The sequence below is a fragment of the Pristiophorus japonicus genome, chromosome 13, assembly GCF_044704955.1.
Source record: "Pristiophorus japonicus isolate sPriJap1 chromosome 13, sPriJap1.hap1, whole genome shotgun sequence".
Lineage (NCBI taxonomy): Eukaryota > Metazoa > Chordata > Chondrichthyes > Pristiophoridae > Pristiophorus > Pristiophorus japonicus.
This window is the reverse complement of record NC_091989.1, coordinates 38,028,234-38,045,585: the sequence shown is the minus strand read 5'-3', so window position 1 is coordinate 38,045,585 and position 17,352 is coordinate 38,028,234. Positions and strand designations below refer to the sequence as shown.

At 44.7% G+C, this 17,352-nt stretch overlaps 1 protein-coding gene across 1 annotated transcript in view; it reads right to left on the bottom strand.

Annotated features, from left to right (window-relative positions):
- The window catches only part of LOC139277985 (mitogen-activated protein kinase 12-like), a 68,945-nt gene extending 52,948 nt beyond the window's left edge, over positions 1-15,997 (bottom strand). Inside the window, exons 1-2 of the mRNA XM_070896633.1 lie at positions 15,640-15,997; positions 15,180-15,309 (exon numbers count right to left, since the gene is read on the bottom strand). Coding sequence (XP_070752734.1) covers positions 15,180-15,309; positions 15,640-15,752 — 243 coding nt within the window. The 5' untranslated portion in view covers positions 15,753-15,997. The remainder of the gene's footprint in view (positions 1-15,179; positions 15,310-15,639) is intronic.
- Between the last annotated feature and the right edge of the window lie 1,355 nt (positions 15,998-17,352).

Genomic DNA, 17,352 nt, shown 5'->3' with positions numbered 1-17,352 from the left:
TGGTTGTGAATAAACAAAAATTGTTTGCCCAATATATAATACAATGACATATAGCACATTGAAATGAGAAGTGCAAACTATGGTTGAACTGCATTACTCTCATGTGACAGAATCTGGCTGCAAATGACACATGAATCTCTTTGGGTTCTTCTTCGCCTACACAAAAAAAGGTTTGTCCATCACATTTTCATAAAGACAAAAAGGGGTATAAATTTACCTTGGAGTGAATTGGCAGCTGGTTTTATAAGTTTACCTGATTTTCTTTGTCATTGACTCTTTTTATCGAAAAGATGTTTGGGCAGAGGGAAAATAGGTTGCCGATTCACTATTGGCCATTTTACACAGACGAACAAGACAAATTTATACCCCCTATGGTTCGTTGAAGAGTGACTGTTTACTCTTTACAAATTAAAGTTAAAAGATTTATGAAAAAAGAACACTAAAGTTACAAATTTAATTCTCATTCGTTTTTCTTAAATATTTATTGGTTAAACAGTAATGGCCCAAGTTTCCACATGATAAAAAACAGGCGCCCCTCCTTCGCGCCTAAAACGGCGCCTAAAAAAAAAAATCGCGATTCTGGAGCGTTCTGCAGCTCCTTGTCTGCCTGGCGCAGCGCCCAGGGGGGCGGAGCCTACACTCGCGCCGATTTTGTAAGTGGGAGGGGGCGGGTACTATTTAAATTAGTTTTTTTCCTGCCGGCAACGCTGCGCGTGCGCGTTGGAGCGTTCGCGCACGCTCAGTGTGAAAAAAACATTGGCACTCGGCCATTTTTGTAGTTCTTTGTAGCTGTTTAATTTTTTAACATTTTTTAATAAAAGCACATTGCCATCAGCACTGAGGCTTCTTGCAGCTTTCTCACTGTCTCCTTCCGCCCCCCCCCGCGGGAAGAACGGGCGCCTCCCCCCCCCTGCGGGAAGAACGGGCGCTTCAGGCTGACTGCAGCATTCTCCGTGCCTGAATCACTTTCACACAGGTAGGAAGATGGTTTATTTAATCTTTTCTTTGCTTATAAATGTTTATTCAGGTTGGATTTATTTGTATAATATTTGTAGAAGTATAAATAAAGATTTATTGTAGAATTTAATGACTTCCCTTCCTCCCCCCCCCCCCCCACCTCGTTCTGGACGCCTAATATTTTAATGTGTAGAACAGGTTTTTTCAGTTCTACAAAAATCTTCACTTGCTCCATTCTAAGTTAGTTTGGAGTACGTTTTCACTGTGGAAACTTTGAAATCAGGCGTCAGTGGCCGGACATGCCCCCTTTTGAAGAAAAAATTCTGTTCCAAAGTAGAACTGTTCTACTCGACTAGAACTGCAGAAAAAAAAAATGTGGAGAATTGCGATTTCTAAGATAGTCCGTTCTCCACCAGTTGCTCCTAAAAATCAGGCGCAAATCATGTGGAAACTTGGGCCCTATGTGCCAGCAATACCTCAGGTGACTGGCTTGGATGAGCTAGTGAACCCAGTTAGGCTACTGAATTAAATTATATGTTTAAAACGCTACAATTTTAGTTCAGCTCTCTCATATCGCTTGGCTCAGTAACAACTCCAAACTAGCTTCCCCCTCCCAATGTTATTAATTTCCATTGTTTAAACAAAATCAATATAAAACACTAGCTGGAGTTCTGGTGTGCAGTTCTGATCACCACATTACAGGAACGATGTGATTGCACTGGAAAGGATGCAGAGGAGATTTACAAGAATGTTGCCTGGACTAGAGAATTTTGGCTATGAGGAAAGATTGGAGATGGTGGGTCTGTTTTCTTTGGAAAAGAGGAGGCTGAGGGGAGACCTGATTGAGGTCTATAAAATTATGAGGGGCCGAGGAAGGACCTGTTTCCTTTGGCAGAGTGGTCAACAACCAGGGCACATAGATTTAAAGTAGTTGGGGGGAGGCTTAGAGAAGATATTTCTTCACCCAGAAGGTAATGGGGGTCTGGAACACTTGGATGTACACTTGAAGTGCCATAACCTACAGGGCTACGGACCAAGAGCTGGAAAGTGGGATTAGGCTGGATAGCTCTTGATCGGCTGGCGCGAACATGATGGGCCGAAATGGTCTCTTTCCGTGATGTAAATTTCTATGATTCTATGAAAAAAAAAGCAGTGCAGATTCACCCACTGTCCCATCCTGACGCTGGACAGGGGCAGCGCACTAGAGTGTGCTGTTACTGTCTGGGAGCATCAGGATTTCCTGTACTGGGCCATGTAGGTACTCCCAGTCAGGTCTCCAAAATCAGAACCTACTGGCAGTTGATGGAGGCTGGGAGGAATAAGGTGCCAATTGGATGTGGACAACCTTATGCGAGAAGTCTGTTAAAATGGTTTTGAAAAAAGGACTTCCCTGTCTCCTGCCTGCACCCATGATCACAGATCATACAGTTGGCAGGGGTTTGAGGCCAGCCACAGTGCCATGTCTTATAATCACCCCTGTGCAGTAAGTGTTGGTACAGGAAAATAAGGCTAGAGGCTAGGAAACCCCACTCCCACCTCATTAGGCTAGCTCTGATGGGTCAGTAAAATAGTCAACAGGAGCCAACCATGCTAATTGAAGCATTGTGCTAAAATGAAAAAAAGTACTTAAATTCAATTGATATGTTATTTTCTTTACCCCAAATTCCACTCATATGTTCACTGTTTGTGGCATACTCTTGGAGGAGAAAGTAGGTGAATTAGTCCAGTTCAACTATGTACTTTGCCTATACTGCATGTTCCTGGCTCCAATCCCTCCCACTCAGCATTCGTGGCAGGAAAGGATGCCAAGCTGATGAATTCCAGAGGAGCTGCTTGGTGACAGCCATGTAGCTAATATCAGCTGCATAGTTCCCCACCAAGCAGGAGAATTGAAATGGTCAATGTCCGTGTAGAGGGAAAATAACTTCACAGCAGAACTTAGTTTCTTTAACATTTTTGGATAGGTGCACATACACTTGCTGCATATTTCCACACAAACAAATTCTAAATTAAATTGAAGCACTACGAACTAGTCGAGCAATGAATTGAATGCACAGTAATGGGAAGAGACTGGAGAAAAGGGAAACGAATTACTTATACAGGGGGAAATTCAGTCTCTTAAATGGCATTCATCTGAAGCAGTGTCTGTACCATATAACATATTTCAGAGGCTGAATTTTCACCAATTTTTGATCCGATCCAAGATTCAAAACTCATAACTATGGCATTAGGGTCCTAGAATTTCATCCTGGGGTACAGGTGCAGCGCCAAAAATCCAGAACCCTTGGAACCGAGGCTGTTCCGGATTCCGATTTGCTTTCGGACGTCACGAGTTCAGAAACACCAGAGCCCAGGTTCGGGTATTTCCGAATTTCGGAATGTCAGAAAGGGGGGTGGGGAGGGGGAGGCGGGGGTGAACACTGCACCTATATGAGGAGTTTGGTTTAGTTCTTGTTTTTGTTTCCCATGACGCTGCTTCTTTACTATATTTCTGTACAGCCGCATTCAAGCCTTGCAGATGGCGCTGGCAGCAGTTCAGTTGCTGCGGCAACAGCTTGAGGAAAGCATTCAAACCGATCAAGATCTGCAGAAGAAATTGGAACAACTCCATAATGCACTACAATCTACCTTTTGTATCCCACCTTCTTTTCGCCTCCTGGATTTGCCCCGCTCACCTCATCGCTGCTGCTCTTACCTCGTGGCTGCCTCGCCTGATGACCTACTGAGCAGGGCCTTGCCCGACACAAATAGCTCCTTGGCGGGGCCCCGCTGCGTAGGTCGTTGGGCGGCCCTGCCGAAGAGCTGTTTGCGTCCGGCAGGGCCCCGTCGAGGAGGTCGTCGGGTGGGCCGGGGCCCCGCTGAGGAGCTGTTCATGTTGGGCAGCCCCGCCAAGTAGGTCGTCGGGTGGGCCGGCGAGGAGGCCCCGAGGTAAGGGCAGTGGCGGTGAGGCGAGCGGGGTGAGGCAAGGCTGGCAGCGGCAGGGCCCTGAAGTCAGCAGGGTTGGCGGATCCCGGACCATTTTACGGGTTCCGGATGACCCTGCCACTAATCGTCCCAGAGTCCGGATTCCAGAACTCCGGATTTTCGACACTGCCCCTATACTAGCACACGAATATTGAATGCATTTGCCTGAAATTCCTTCCTTTGTTATTTTAGCAGAGGCTTTAACCACTTTTTAAAAACGGGTTACCATTCCACTAAAGCAGCAGAGGAAGGAATTTCAAATAATGCCAGGATTTTACCGCATAATTTCAGAGCCTGGGTCTCCTATTGCTGACAATACAAAAAAATTTGTATTTGAGGAATTTTTCCACGTTTTATTTTTATCTATTGCACAACTGATTTATAGTTTGCAAGAGTTTTTTTTTTATCCCCAGATGTCTAAAACCAGTTTTACTTTAAGAAGGATGCACTGCATTATAAGCAAGAGAGTTGCAGGAAAGCTGGGCACAGGTTTGGGAGGTGACAACACGTTCAAGGACTTGAGAGGTGGGGGACAGGGCAGTAGTTTGAAAAAACTTTGAGGGGCGTGATGCCAACAGTTTTGAAAGGGAGGGGACTGTACCTAAGGAGAGGGAACCATTTGTAATGTCAGCTAACGTGGGAGCCAGGAAGGGAAGTTGTGTGGTCAGCAGTTGATTGTGATTGGGGTAAAGGGAGCAGGAGGTGGGTCTCATGGGAGAAGATGAGCTCAGAAAGGATGTGAGGGGAGATAGTAGAGAAACTAAGGAAAGTTGCAGGTTCAGGGATAAGCCAGAGGGGAACGATGGTTCATCTTGGTGGGCAAGGGGAAGGGTGGAATGTACAAAGGCAGTTGATGGATGGTCTCAACCTTACTGGCAAAAGAAGTCATGAACTCCTCGCATTTGATGTTGGAGGTGAGAGTGAAGGAGACGGAGGAGAGGGGTTAAAGCAGATGGTTAGCATTGGAGAAAATAAGATAGCATTTATCTTTGCTTTGCAGGATAATCCTGAAGTAGTAAACCGTTTTAGCAAAGGATAGCAAGGCCTGACAGTGCTAGAAGTGGTCCAGCCAGATCTGGTGATTCGTGGCTAAACCAGCTGTGCACCAGATATGCTCAAGTGTGCACATATTGCACTAAGAACACTGGATTTTGGTATCCTGGTAATTATATGCCAGAAACCAGATGAATCCATAACACCCTCGATATATTTCTCATTATGGAACCATCTGGAGTTTTACCGTCCAGACTAAGCCTAGGAGTGAATGCCTCATTCAGCTCTCCAAACCATCACATATTTAATCGGCTTGGATCCAATTTAGATTTTCTTCCCAACCCTTAATTAGGATACCCACAAAATACTGAGTGAATAAATTAACTCTTTCTTGCCGAACCATGAAAGAAGAAGCCAGACAATAAATCAGACAATAAATTTATTGACTACAAATTCACAACATAAGTTAAATCTTGGTTTGAGAGTAGATAATAGAAACAAGTAGGTGTAGTCAGGTTCCTCTAGCAATTTGAATAGCAACGATTAATAGATGGAGAGAGTTATTTAAAGAAAATGAGTAGCAAATCCTACACTGGCAAGTTAGTATATCATTGTAAACCAGCATTAACATTAGTAAGTAACAATTATAGCAGCAATCAAAGTTTGCGCTTATTACAATTGATGAGGATATTTTAGTGTTAAATCCTAAATAGCCGATAAGTTACCAACACTAGATAGCCAATTTATCAAATAGCTCACAGTCTATGGGCTCAATTTTCGGCAAAGCATTTTTTTGGTGTACTTGAAGCGTTTCAGCTGATTTTTTGGGGGCCCTCCAAAAAAAGTGTTGAAGTTTCCCCGTTGGATCTCTTCATTTTGGCGTGGCCTAACCCGAGGGGGGTGGAGTCTTGATCTGCGCCAAAAAGATCGGGCTGCCATGGTAACCAGGGACATAATGCGAGCTGAGGCTGCAAAGTGAAGCATCTCACTCTCTCGGGATCGTACTGTGTGTGAGAACCGGGGGACTGAGAATGGAACCAGACAGCCTTTCTGTGTGTGTGAACCGGGGACCGAGAATGGGACCGGACAGCCTTCGGGCGGGGTTGGAGGTAAGTTGCTGCTATGTGCTTTTCAATTCTTTCAGTGTGGGCATCTACTGCGCTGATTTTCTTAACTCAAGGGAAGGTTTTTCAGAACAAGCTGGCCTAATCAGAACTGGAGTAACTCTCAGCTGGCGAAACTTCCCTAAATGGCCAGAAGTGGCATAGTTGGCTGGTTACGCCCCCTTTGGCTGAAAAAAAAACGGACTTAAAAGATTCATAATAACTGGTGCAACTTGATTGGAGAAACTAGGGATTTTTAAGTTAGGCCAGAAAAAGCAGCCTGCTCCAAAAAAACTGGGGAAAATTGAGCCCTATGTGTGCAATTAGCAAAGTTCCAGAGCTTATATGACCTTGTCCTTATGAGCAGTGTGGCGGAGTAGATTTCAATCCTACCCTGGAACAGAGGGTGGTCTGTTCCACTTGGATCTTCAGTTCCCGCTGAACCCACCTTATGCATAAGCGATAATACCTGCTAACTAGCTTTTCTCTCAGCGTTCTTGATCGCAGGCTATTTGCAATTAAACAACATACTTAGCTCTGTTTGTAACTGGCTGGTATAGCCAAATAATTTCTCTAACTTATTTCCATCCTTAATACATCTCTCTGTAAAGGTACCTTCCTTTATCTGCTTGGTAAAACTTCTTACAGAAGAAGACTAGAGGAAATAAACAAAAGGCATCTTCTGATTAAGATCTATGGAAACTAACAAAGAGATAGTCTGCTTCTATTACTCCAGAGACTAAGAAAGGCTGACCAAACTGAGTGCCACATGTGCCAGAAGGGCTCCACCCCCTCTTCTGTCACTCACTCTGAATAAATATGGAGGGTTCTGGAATAGCTCCGAGTTAGTAACCTGAATATCCTAAGCACATCAGATTACGGGTCTCCATTTTATGACAGGCCATTTGCCCGATAAATCCCCAAGGCACTCGGTGCAATTTATAGGACACTGTTCATCAAGGTGTCTATCCATCAAAATAGCTCACACCAATATGAAGGGATGTGACATATTTATGACTCACAAAGTGCTTTTTCCTTGTACCCAAGTCTTCTAAATGGCTTTATGACCCCTACAAGGAATGCATTACATTTACACAAAACTCTATGGTGTAATTAACTTTGAAGCTTCAGGTATAATTGCTTAAAAGCCTGTGGTTCAATATGCTTGGAAGTCCGTGTTGACTAGCCACATTCCAGGGGCTATAGGAAGGGAGGAACTTAATACAATCACCATCGCTAATGAAGTAGTACTTGGTAAAATAATGGGACTAAAGGCGGACAAGTCCCATTGACCCGATTAAGACATCCTCAGGTCTTAAAAGTGACGGCTGCAGGGATTGTGGATGCTTTGGTTGTAATTTACCAAAATTCCCTGGATTCTGAGGAGGTCCCCAGCAGATTGGAAAACCGCAAATGTAACACCCCTATTTAAAAAAGGAGGCAGACAAAAAGCAGGAAACTACAGATCAGTTAGCCTAACATTTGTCGTTGGTAAAATGCTGGAGTCCATTATTAAGGAAGCAGTAGCGGGACATTTGGAAAAGCATGGTTCAATCAAGCAGAGTCAGCATGGTTTTATGAAAGGGAAATCATGTTTGACAAATTTGCTGGAGTTCTTTGAGGATGTAACGAACAGGGTGGATAAGGGGAAACCAGTGGATGTGGTGTATTTGGATTTCCAGAAGGCATTCGATAAGGTGCCACATAAAAGATTACTGCACAAGATAAAAGTTCACGGGGTTGGGGGTAATACATTAGCATGGATAGAGGATTGGCTAACTAACAGAAAACAGAGAGTCAGGATAAATGAATCATTTTCCGGTTGGCAAACAGTGACTAGTGGGGTGCCACAGGGATCGGTGCTGGGTCCTCAACTATTTACAATCTATATTAATGACTTGGATGAAGGGACCGAGTGTAATGTAGCCACGTTTGCTGATGATACAAAGATAGGTGGGAAAGCAAATTGTGAGGAGGACACAAAAAATCTGCAAAGGGATATACACAGGCTAAGTGAGTGGGCAAAATTTGGCAGATGGAGTATAATGTGGGAAAATGTGAGGTTATTCACTTTGGCAGAAATAACAGAAAAGCAAACTATAATTTAAATGGTGAAAAATTGCAAAGTGCTGCAGTACAGAGGGACCTGGGGGTCCTTGTGCATGAAACACAAAAAGTTACGTGTGCAGATACAGCAAGTAATCAGGAAGGCAAATGGAATGTTGGTCTTTATTGCAAGGGGGATAGAGTATAAAAGCAGAGAAATCCTGCTACAACTGTACAGGGTATTGGTGAGGCCACACCTGGAGTACTGCATACAGTTTTGGTATTTAAGGAAGGATATACTTGCATTGGAGGCTGTTCAGAGAAGGTTCACTCAGTTGATTCCGGAGATGAGGGGGTTGACTTATGAAGATAGGTTGAGTAGGTTGGGACTATACATTGGAGGTCAGAAGAATGAGAGATGATCTTTTTGATGTTATGTCTTGAATAAAGAATCAGACCAGATACTGCAAACTCAAAGTAAGGTGTGACCATAGTCCTTTAGTACAGGTCTCCAGAGTGCCTCTCCAGCCTGTGAGGCCTCCTTATGTACAGGTGCTCTCAAGGGATTGTGGGATCCCTTGGGACTCCAGAGGATGAGCCCTCTGGTGGTTAAACATGGTATTTACAGGTTTACATATATAACAATTGAAACAGAAGATAATGAGGGGCCTCGACAAGGTGGATGAAGAGAGGCTATTTCCACTCAGAGGAAACTAAAACGAGGAGACATTGGACCCAAATTTGGCCCTCCATTTTTTTCGGCGCATTTGCCTGAGGTGCAGCGACTTTCTGCTCCAAAAACGGCGTTGAAAATGTAGCTCCGCATTCTCCCAGCTCCGTGGACCGTCAAAGGGCTTGGCATGGCGTGGCAAAAGCAGTAGGGGGGCGGGGCTAGGGCCCAGTGTCTGTAACAGTGCCGACAGCGTTGCACATGCGCATTGAAGCGTTTGCGCATGCGCAATGAGGGACTAACATTGGCAATTGGTCATTTTTAAAGGGAAAGCCTTCTTACTGATTTTTGGTGCCTGCAGCCTGTGTGTTCCCAGCCCCCTTTTAAGTTCCCTCCTGCAGCCTGCATGTTCCCAGCCCCCCTTTAAGTTCCCTCCTGCCAACCCAGCCTGCTGCTTCTTAGCTGTGTGGCCAGTTCACTGCTCTCCCGCCCGGGCTTCCCACCTACTGCCCCTAGTCCTGGCCGAAGGGCTTGCCGGTGCGTGCTGCAGTCGGTGCGTAGTCCCGCTGACTTCTCGGGGCCAAGGTAGGGCTTTTTATTTTTTTTATTTATTATTGATGGTTTTTATGCATCTTTAATGTTGTTGTGAAGGTGTTTAGTGCTTTGCAAGGTCCTCTCACTTCCCTTCCCCGCTCCCCCAAATCTCTGGCTACCTGCGCTGATTTCTTAACTCGCCGCAAGGGTTTTCTGTGCGGGCTACAAATGGCCACATCTGCTGGCCTAAGTTAGTTTGGAGTAACTATTAGCTGTCCAAACTGGCCTAAACAGGTATAGGTGGCTGATAACGCCCGCTTTTGAAAAAAAAAACGAAACTTAAAAAAAATCCTAACCAACTCACTTACACTGGCGCAAATTAAATGTGCAGAATGGGGATTTTTAAGATACTCCAGAAAAATCAATTTGCTCCAAAAGAAAGAGCAACTCCTGGCCAAATTTGGGCCCATAATAGTCTCAGAATAAGAGGCCGCCCATTTAAAACTGAGGCGAGGAGGAATTTCTTCTCAGAGGATTGTAAATCTATGGAATTCTCTGCCCCAGAGAGCTGTGGAGGCGGGGCCATTGAATATATTTTAAGGCTAAGATAGACAGATTTTTGAGCGATAAGGGCATAAAAGGTTATGGAGAGCAGGCAGGGAAGTGGAGCGGAGTCCATGATCAGATCAGCCATGATCTTATTGAATGGCGGAGCAGGCTCGAGGAGCCAAATGGCCTATCCTGCTCCTATTTCTTATGTTCTTATATTCTTAATGCAGTTCAACAGCTGAACTCCGCATTGAGTGGGCGGACTTCAAGCTAAAACTTGATTTTGGGCACACTTTAGGCAGTGGACAAGTTATTTTTCCTACCAATCCCGAAGGCACTCCATGCAATTTATGGGGCACTGTTCCTGCAACTTGGGGGAGCAAAGATAGGGGCCATATCAGGGAAATGACCAGGGTGGAGAGAGTAAGGGTTTTACTGTGAACAAGGATATCAAAAGGTGGATGAGAAGGAATGGTAGAGCGCATTGACAGCTGTGATGAATGGAGGGTGAAGGGCTGGACAGCCAGGAGTTTGAAAGTACAGCTGTAAGTGATTTAAGGGAGAGTTTATTAACAGACACAGAAGGAAGTGGGGTTGGAAGATGCGGGTAGTGAGGGATACAAAAAAATGGTCAAAGATGGCCTAGCCTGTGATTGAGACCATGCGAATAGAGAGGCTACTTGAGGTGGCAAGGTGGATGGCTGTGAATATGGGTAGGAGAGTTTATAGGTCAGCGAGCCAGGAGAATGAGGCAGTTGGAGTTTATGCTTGTAAGCAGACAGCAATGAGAACCTCAATAGGCCCTTCAGAGAATGCCGAGCGAAACACAGGCGGTAGCTGTAGGATTATTCAAGAAAGCATGGATTGATGACAATAGAATTGAAAGCCAGAGGAGCAGTGATAGATTGGGGTAGGGTTTAGGGATCCTCTGCAACTCTTTGCCCTCCACAATGTCTCTCTGGGGATTTTGTTATGGTTAACCTTACCATTCCACTCCTACTAGTCCATCCAGCCAGTGTATGTATTGCAATGGTTTCTCCTCCTGCCACTCACACACGGTCACAGCTGGACTTTCTTGAAGAGCCAACCTTGACCCCCTCCTCTTCCTAATCTACGTGTTGCCCCTCAGTGACATCATCAGGTCAGCTTCTATAAGTATGGTGACAATGCCCAGCTTTACCCATCTACCATTTCCCATGGCTCCATGACCACCTCAATGCTGTCAAACTACCTGTCTGACTAAAAAGAGTCAGAACTCCTTCAATTGAACATAGGGAAGACTGAAACTATCCTTTCTCGCTCCGGCCAAGAATCGCCACGGACTCCACCCTCGTTTCCTGGCTGCTTGCTTAGGCTGAACCAGAGGGTGCACAACCTCAGCATCTTGCTTGGAGCCGAGCTTCAGACCCCATATTCTATCCATCACCAATACTCTTTAATTCCACCTTCACAACACTGTCTTCCTACTACTGTTGAAACCCTTAAAGAACTTGAATTTATATAGTGCCTTTCATGACCTCAGGCTATCCCAAAGCATTTTACTTTTGAAATGAAGTCACCGTTGTAATGTAGGGAAATGCAGCAGCCAATTTTCACTTAGCAAAGTCCCACAAATCATCATCATCATCATCATCATCATCGACAGTCCCTTGAAACGTGGATGACTTGCTTCTACGCCAAAAAGGAATGAGTTCACAGGTGTTTCAATGAAGGACTTAATATTCCAGATCCCGAACTACTTGGATTTTTTTTAAACATGTGGTGGCCGTTGCACATCAGCCACCACACGGGCTTGACAGAGCTAGATCTTGGTCCGGTGACAAGGATTACCCAAGACTAACTGAAGACCAGCTCTGCTGCATGGACCGAGTGCGCACACATTTCGCAGTGTGGGCTGGCTCGTGCTGCCCCGCGCCCTCGGCTCTTTTGGCCTCCAGACTCACGCCTCTCCTGGGCCCCCGTCACTTCCTTCTACAAACTTTTGCCGCTTCTTCACCCTTCCTGCTGTGCCTGCTCGCACTGCAATGAGCGACCTGACTTCGCAGCCGTCGCCCTCCTGCAGTGGTATGCTGCTGCACGCTGCTCCCTCTGATGGCCTCGGCCTGCTGATGGTCTTGCAGGCCGGGACCTCGCCAATATCCGGGCCGGGCCGCCACACGCTGCTCATTCTAATACCAGTGAGATAATGAGCAGATAGTCTGTTTTAGTGGTGTTAATTGAGAGATAAATATTGGCCAAGCCTCCTTCCCTGCTTCTCTGTGAAATAGCGCCATGGGATATTTTACATCCATCCAAAAGACAACACCTCCAACAGTGCAGCGCTCCCTCAGTACTGCACTGCAGTGTCAGCCTAGATGTTGTGCTCCAGTCTCAGGAGTATGACTTGAACCCACAAACAACTGACTCAGAGGCAAGAGTACTCCCAACTGAGCCAAGGCCGACACTATCCCCGTTTTTATTACCTCAGCCACGATCCCTCATCACTCTTCCACCCCGATCACTCAGCGCAAGTCCTGGTTAACCCTTGCACTGGATAAAGGCCTAGCTCTGTCGACCCTGTGTGGTGGCTGATGTGCAACGGTCACCACACGTTAAAAAAATCCACGCACAGGCATCTTCCACCCCCTCAATTGGGGTTCAGGACTGGAACATCGGTTCCTTCATTGAAACATCTGTGAACTCATGTGGAACAAGTCATCCTCGTTTGAGGGACCGCCTGTGATTTTATTACCTTTAGATTTGATTTCTCCAATGTCCTCCAAAATTCCACTTCCATGAACTCCCAACTTGTCCAGAACTCAGCCACCCAAATCCTGACCTGCTCACAATTCACTCATGATCTTGCTCACTTAAACTAATTTGCTGTCTCCCAATGCATCAACTTTTAAATCTCCATACTTACCTGAAAATCCCTCAACCCACCTTACGTCCCTCGCCCTCTAACTCTGGCCTTATATGCATCCTTCCCTCCCTAGTTAGTAATAGAGACTTCAGCTATCTCAGTCCCACTCTCTGGAACTCCCCATCCCTGGCCTTTACTCTCCCCACCTTCAATACCCTTGTAAAATCCTGATTCTCAATCAAACCTTCTCTTAACATCTCTTAACACCCCCTCCCCCGAGCAAAGGGTCATCCTGTATTCCTTTCTCCCTCGGTGAAATGCCTCGAAACATCATTCTACATTAAAGTTGTTATACAAGTTCAGCAGTTGTAGTAATCATCAGTTGTTGAACTGATGTTTAGAAGAATAATTAATACACTAGCATTATCAAAAGAATGAATATATATAATGAATTTGTTTGAATTGACATTACATGCATAGAACTTTACCCTTAAAAATATGCAATAACTGAACCAAAATATAAAAATTCTTATCCTAATATGACAACACTCTTGCTATTTTTTCCAGCTAAGATAGTTGTTAACAAGAAGAATTTCACATAAATACAGCAAGTTTTGTGAACACTTTGTGAACCTCTCTTAAAAGCTCTGTGCCATTGTGTGAATGTTAGCACAAGTGTGGGAACAGCATGGAACAACGCAAGTATGTCACTATGGCAACAGTATCTGGATGCTGAACACTGCTACTGAACACGGACAGAACAAAGAAGCTGGCACTGTCCTTATAAAAGCTGCGAAGTCCTCATACAAAAATGTTTTGCTAAACTGAATTTCAATAGCCACATTGCTCCTTCGGCTCAGTGCAGATTACGACCATTCTGAATGTTACAATTTTGTTTCTGAATCAAAATGATATGTCCTTGAACCTTCTCCATATAATGGACACTGGACTGCCTAAAAAATGAATTAATTTTAGTTCTTATTACCAAAAAAGAAAGACACACGATACTAAGTCTCAGACTCAACAATGGCACTTTCACCATGGACTGCAATGCACAGCATTATTTTCTAGCTTAGAAACTGTTTTAGAGAATTTTCCACATTCAACCCTGAGGGATTTGATACTAATCTAAACAACTGCCAAGCTTACTGACACCTTGGGTTGAAGGTGAAGGTAACTACATAGTTTAGTACCTTAACAAGTTATGATTTTTTTCTCTCGCATTGGCTTTTCGAATAGGTATATTTAAATTGTAAATCCCAATGACATAACTAGTGGGGGTGATTTGGATAAGTTACTGGGCCAGCAATGTGAATGAACTCATTTGTAATTATTAAAAGAGAAAATATAACGGTAGGGGCACTTTTCTTTGATATATTCCAAAATGTTATCTTGTGACAATCTCTTTGTTTGCAAAGAAACCCTTAGCTGACATTAATAGATGGAAAATCATGGTTACTGCAATTGTGATTTCCAAACATGCATGTTCACAAAGTCAGCCCTATATTGACAAACCGACAGGGCCAGCTGAATCTGCAGACATAATCCAGCAATTACAAAGTGAGCTATAGAAAATGTGTAAAGCGATGGTAGATGAAATAATAAACAAGTATAAAGTACTGCACAGAGGAAGGTAAAAAATGATTGATAAACATCCCATGAATGGTGGCGAAATAGTTATGGGCGCAGTTGACAGAAATGTAGGATATTACTAGACTTGCCACTCAATACATTCATTCACTGCTTAATGAACAGAATGTTGAATTGTACATGCAAAACATGAGAATACAGGTCAGAAGAAGCACTGTAGTCAGATCACACTGAGTACTAAGGCACAAGGGAAATAAATATTGCAGCCAGGGAGATGGTGCAGGGGAGAGTTAAATGACTGATTCCCAGCATCAAAGGCCTGACTTATGAGGACATTCTGCAGCAACGTGGAAGGTAGTGACTGAGAGATGACTGATATACAAGGTAAATAGTACAGAAAAGAACCTAGAACACGATAAACTAAGCCATGAGACACATTTAGGACTGATATCAGAAAGTTCTTCACATAATGAGTCGCACCACTTGGAATGGGCTTCCAGGTAGTCCAGTGGAGGCAAGAACGCTGGTATTATTGTGGGTGGGGTGAGGAGGTTGTGGATTCATTCAGAATGACCATCCTTACTCATTTATCACCTCATGACTTTAGTCCTCCATTCTCCCTCCCACTGCTGGGTTCATTCCTCCTCCCGCTCCAAGCCAGTGCTCCATTTATGTAACAGGCGCTGGATGTTAAACAAACACACACACACACACACACACACACAAAAATCAAAAATAGAATGGAAAATGGGCCAGGAAAAGGAACCAAGTCTATTTAAGGCGTTGGTTTTCGAAAGAGAAAAATATAGTACCACTCCCTGTTTGCTACAAATCATCTTGCAACCCAAGGGCCAGAAATCTATTCTAAAAAGGGGGCAATCTCAACCACACTTGTAATTTGAATGCGACCCGCTTCCGACAATTTACTCACATTCTCATGTTTCATGTGCTTCAGCAGCCGAAGTTCCCGGTAAGCCCGTTTGGCGAAGAGCTCGGACTGAAAGGGCCGGTACAATTTCTTGATGGCGACTTTCGAGCCGCCCCGCTTCTCAATAGCCGAGCTGTTGGCCGAAATCACAACAGGGAAGAGTCAGTTTGGTGCTTACATGGTCATTCTCACCAGCAGCACTTTAAACACAGAAAGAACAGGCAAGTTTCCAGCTGCCTGAAAACCCGGAAGAGTCGTGGCCCGCTCTGGCAATTCACAGATTGTACAGAACAGTAAGGGCTGTTCATCAAACACTTTTAACGTGCTGAACACATCCTCGTGTCTTTCTGTGAACAGATGCACGGAGGAAACCGGTCTTGGCAATAACCAGTTCAAAAACTGCCCAATCTCTGCTCAAGCTCACTGTGAAAGGAAACTGGCTGAGGAAATAAATCTCACTTACCAAACAGTTCCATAGGCTCCCGAGCCTACAGCAGCGAGCTCTGTGTATCTCTCCAAAACTTCCCACGCCGTTTTATTAATGTCCTGGTGGTAGAAACCTTTTCTTGTTGTCATCGTGGCGATCTAGCAAACTTTGGAACACACTCCGATCCTTCTTAGAGTTGACCAAAGTGTCGGGGGTTTACTTGCACTGCTTCAAAATTGCAAGTTCCAACGCGGCAAATTGGCCTCCGCCATCCACTTCAAGGCTGAGTTAAACCGACTGAATTCGCTACCTTCATTGACTATGAATGAGTACAACTTGACCTAGGATAACCTGGGGCCGGCTCCCCTTTGTTCTGATGACAGTGTGACTTCCAGCTCTCCCTCCCTCCCTCCTCTCTCACTCACACTGTAATATTCAATCGTTTCCTTCAAAAAAAACTTTGAACTTTTTAAATCACGTGGCTGATCAATATTTGCTGTGAGGAGGTGTTTCGATACATTTGAGTAAACATTCTGCTGCAAGCAGCTGGGTTGTAGGCTACCCTCTAATGGAAATAACCTATCATTGCAAGGCAGCTTCAAAAGACCTTTTGAATTCAGTGTCGACTTCAGCATTTAATGGTCCCATTACGCCATTTACTTTACATACAGTTTTGCTGCTGCAGATAAGCGCCACATAAACACAAAGTGCAAATACAACAAGTCACAAAATGTATTGGAGGTGCCTGTTAATACAGAACCTCACTGGGAAATCTCACTTCATCCTTTCATTTGGGATATTGCGCAAATAACCTTTTTTCTCTAATCATAGAATAGTTACAGCACAGAAGGAGGCCATTCAGCCCATTGGGCCTGTGCTGGCTCTCTGCAAGAACACTTCAGCTAGTCCCACTCATCTGCCCTTTCCCCGTAGCCCTTCAGGTTCTTTGAGGCTACAACGAGCATGGTGGATGGAGGTGTACCGATGGATGTGGTGTATTTAGATTTCCAAAAGGCATTCGATAAGGTGCCACGCAAAAGGTTACTGCAGAAGATAAAGTTACGCGGAGTCGGAGGAAATGTATTAGCATGGATAGAGAATTGGCTGGCTAACAGAAAGCAGAGAGTCGGGATAAATGGGTCCTTTTCGGGTTGGAAATCGGTGGTTAGTGGTGTGCCACAGGGATCGGTGCTGGGACCACAACTGTTTACAATAGACATAGATGACCTGGAAGAGGGGACAGAGTGTAGTGTAACAAAATTTGCAGGTGACACAAAGATTAGTGGGAAAGCGGGTTGTGTAGAGGACACAGAGAGGCTGCAAAGAGATTTAGATAGGTTAAGCGAATGGGCTAAGGTTTGGCAGATGGAATACAATGTCGGAAAATGTGAGGTCATCCACCTTGGAAAAAAAAACAGTAAAAGGGAATATTATTTGAATGGGGAGAAATTACAACATGCTGCGGTGCAGAGGGACCTGGGGGTCCTAGTGCATGAATTCCAAAAAGTTAGTTTGCAGGTGCAGCAGGTAATCAGGAAGGTGAATGGAATGTTGGCCTTCATTGCGAGAGGGATGGAATACTGTGTAGGGTATTGGTGAGGCCGCACCTGGAGTACTGCGTGCAGTTTTGGTCACCTTACTTAAGGAAGGATATACTAGCTTTGGAGGGGATACAGGGACGATTCGCTAGGCTGATTCCGGAGATGAGAGGGTTACCTTATGATGATAGATTGAGTAGACTGGGTCTTT